The sequence below is a fragment of the Haliaeetus leucocephalus genome, unplaced genomic scaffold (assembly GCF_000737465.1).
Source record: "Haliaeetus leucocephalus isolate CR32 unplaced genomic scaffold, Haliaeetus_leucocephalus-4.0 Scaffold932, whole genome shotgun sequence".
In the NCBI taxonomy this organism is placed as follows: domain Eukaryota; kingdom Metazoa; phylum Chordata; class Aves; order Accipitriformes; family Accipitridae; genus Haliaeetus; species Haliaeetus leucocephalus.
In genome coordinates this window covers 1,937,981-1,940,382 of record NW_010973368.1, presented here as the reverse complement: position 1 = coordinate 1,940,382, position 2,402 = coordinate 1,937,981, and the positions used below count along the sequence as shown (strand labels likewise).

Sequence of the window (2,402 nt, the reverse complement as noted above, 5' to 3'; positions counted from 1 at the left end):
CGGCGGCGGGGCCGGGGCTGAGCGTGCCCGGGGGCCGCCGCACCCCGGGCCGTTCCCTGCGGCCAAGGTCGCCACTCCTCGGGCCACCGCGGCAGCGGTGACGGCCCGCGTGGACCGCTTGCTGGTCCGCCCGCAGCCCACCCCGGCACCTCCGATCCGCCCGCGTCCCGAGGCACATCCTGCGGTAAGCTCAGCGCCCAGCTCGGGCTGGGGAAAAACGCGAGAGGCTTGCCGAGGCAAAGCACGAAACCTCCTTCCGACCCTCGGAGAGGAAGGAGCCCGGGAGCAGGGGACCGAAACGCTCCGGCCCTGCCCGGCTGCCGCTGCGGCCCCGGGTCCCCCCTCCTCACCTTGGTCTGTGATGGAGCGGATCCCCAGGATGTCCGTCACCGAGTGGGAGGACGGCCACGTCCTGGGCATGGCCATGGTGCTGGGGATCGCGGGCACCCCGGGAGGGGTGGGCACCTTGGCTCCTGCAGCAGCGATGGGGCTGGGGTAGGAGTAGATGTGGTTGTAGGGCAGAGCAGGCTGTGGGGGCGGCTGGTGCTGCTTGTAGGACTCGTAGTGGCTCTGCTGAGACAGGTTCCCGATTTTGTTCCGGAGGATGCGGCTGATGGAGCTGACCGACGGCACGTTGTACTTGTCACACACGCCGTCGGCCAGCAGGCGATCCCGGATCTCCCAGGCGAAGATGCCCGGATCCCTTTGTTTGTAGGTCCGGATATGTTTTACCACCGTGGGGGTGGTGACCCGAGGCTTGCTGCCTCCGATAGCCCCCGGTAGGATGGAGCCGGTCTCGTTGTAGCGAGCCAGGATTTTGCTGACACAGCCGTGGGAAACGCGGAGCTGCCGGCTGATGTCACACGGTCTGATGCCCAGTTGCGCCAGTTCCACAATCCGCAGCCTGATGGCATTGGGCAGGGGTCTCCCGTTGACAAACACCCCCCCGAGCTGGTTCACTTCCCCGAAGGCAGGTTCTGCAAGCAAACGCACAAACACACCCGTCGGACACGGCGAATGGCTCAGAAGGGGGCGTCCGAACTGCTCCTCATCACAAGGCAGATGTCACAGCTCGGGGACCCCCAGGTCACTCCACGCACGCTTCTTTATAATAGCGGGATGTCCCCGAAATTGAAAGGGGGGGCGGGGGGGAGAGACAAATAGGGAAGAGGAAAAAAAAACCCCAAAAAAAACAAAACGAGGGGAAAAAAAAAAAGAAGAGAGGGAAGAAAGAAAGAAAATCCGCGGCAACAAATGTCGGAGCTCTCCGGACTGGGCATCAAACATATTCCAAAAAAGCACATTCCCGGGATGAAAAACGAGATCGCCCCAACAGACCAGTCAGCTTTATTGCCACAGGAAAAAAGACCACGAAGAAAAGAAAAGAAAAAGAGAAGAAAAGCATTTTCGAAGACGTGGGGGAGGGGGAGGAAGGAAAAGTAGTTGAGGAAATTCTTTTACATCTTGGGAGAGGCAAGGGCAACGCGGTGCTTCTGAGTCGCGACTAACTTTTTAAAGACCGTTTCTGGTGCTGTTAGCGCCTCTCGCTTAACAGCACAATTACACCAGGCTGTAAACCAAACGTGCTAAAATGTTAACTGCTAAGATGGGTGTCAGGAATAATATCCAGCGTGCCGCGGGCTCCAGCCATCCACTCGGCTGCCATCCTGCCTCCCGCTCGCCTGATAGCGTTCCTAATAAGCCGAGCAGCCGCTGGCTTTCTCTCTTCCCTGCTCCTGGCCCTCGGCGTGTTCTTACGACTTGTAGGAACACGAGCAAAGTCAATAAGGGAGCCGCTGCGGCGGCGGCACATGCCGGCGCACGGGCGCTCCCCCGCTCTTGACAGCCCTCGAGCCCTCCCGCCGCTCCCGGCCACTTACCCATTCCTCCGAGCAGGACACCGCTGGGGCTGCCCTAAATCCCGAGCGGAGACCCGCGCCCGGAGACGGGCTCCCAGCCTCCCGCGCTCCCGGCCGCACCAGCCCCCGAGGCTCTCCGGTCTCCGCCGGGGAGGCAGCAGGGGCGCGAGGGAAAAAAGGCTACGAGGAAATCTGCTTCCCGACGACAGAGCCTTGACTTCTGCATTTCAACCTCAGGGCAACGTGGGCAGGGCCGGGCTGGGCAGGGCGCCGCAGCCCATCGCTCCCCCGGGCCCGCCCCCGGGGGCGGCCCCGCCGCCCAGCCGCCCTCCCAATGGCCAGGGGAGATGACGGACAGCGCGGCGCCGGCGGCCCTTCCGCTCTCCCTCGCAGGCGTGCTCGGCACCTGGGTCGCCGCCACAATAGACATGGCCAGTTATTTCCCACCTGCCCGGCGGTAAGTTGCGCGGGAAGCGCGGGTCGCGCTGGGGCGGGGCCGGCACCGGTACCGGTACCGCGCTAGGGCATCGCCCGGCCGGGGGC

General features: G+C 63.6%; 1 protein-coding gene across 1 annotated transcript in view; it reads right to left on the bottom strand.

Annotated features, from left to right (window-relative positions):
* PAX9 (paired box 9) overlaps positions 1-2,088 on the bottom strand; it is a 19,041-nt gene extending 16,953 nt beyond the window's left edge. Inside the window, exons 1-2 of the mRNA XM_010583666.1 lie at positions 1,881-2,088; positions 351-977 (exon numbers count right to left, since the gene is read on the bottom strand). Of these exons, the coding sequence (XP_010581968.1) occupies positions 351-977; positions 1,881-1,884 (631 nt within the window). The 5' untranslated portion in view covers positions 1,885-2,088. The remainder of the gene's footprint in view (positions 1-350; positions 978-1,880) is intronic.
* Positions 2,089-2,402: the final 314 nt, after the last annotated feature.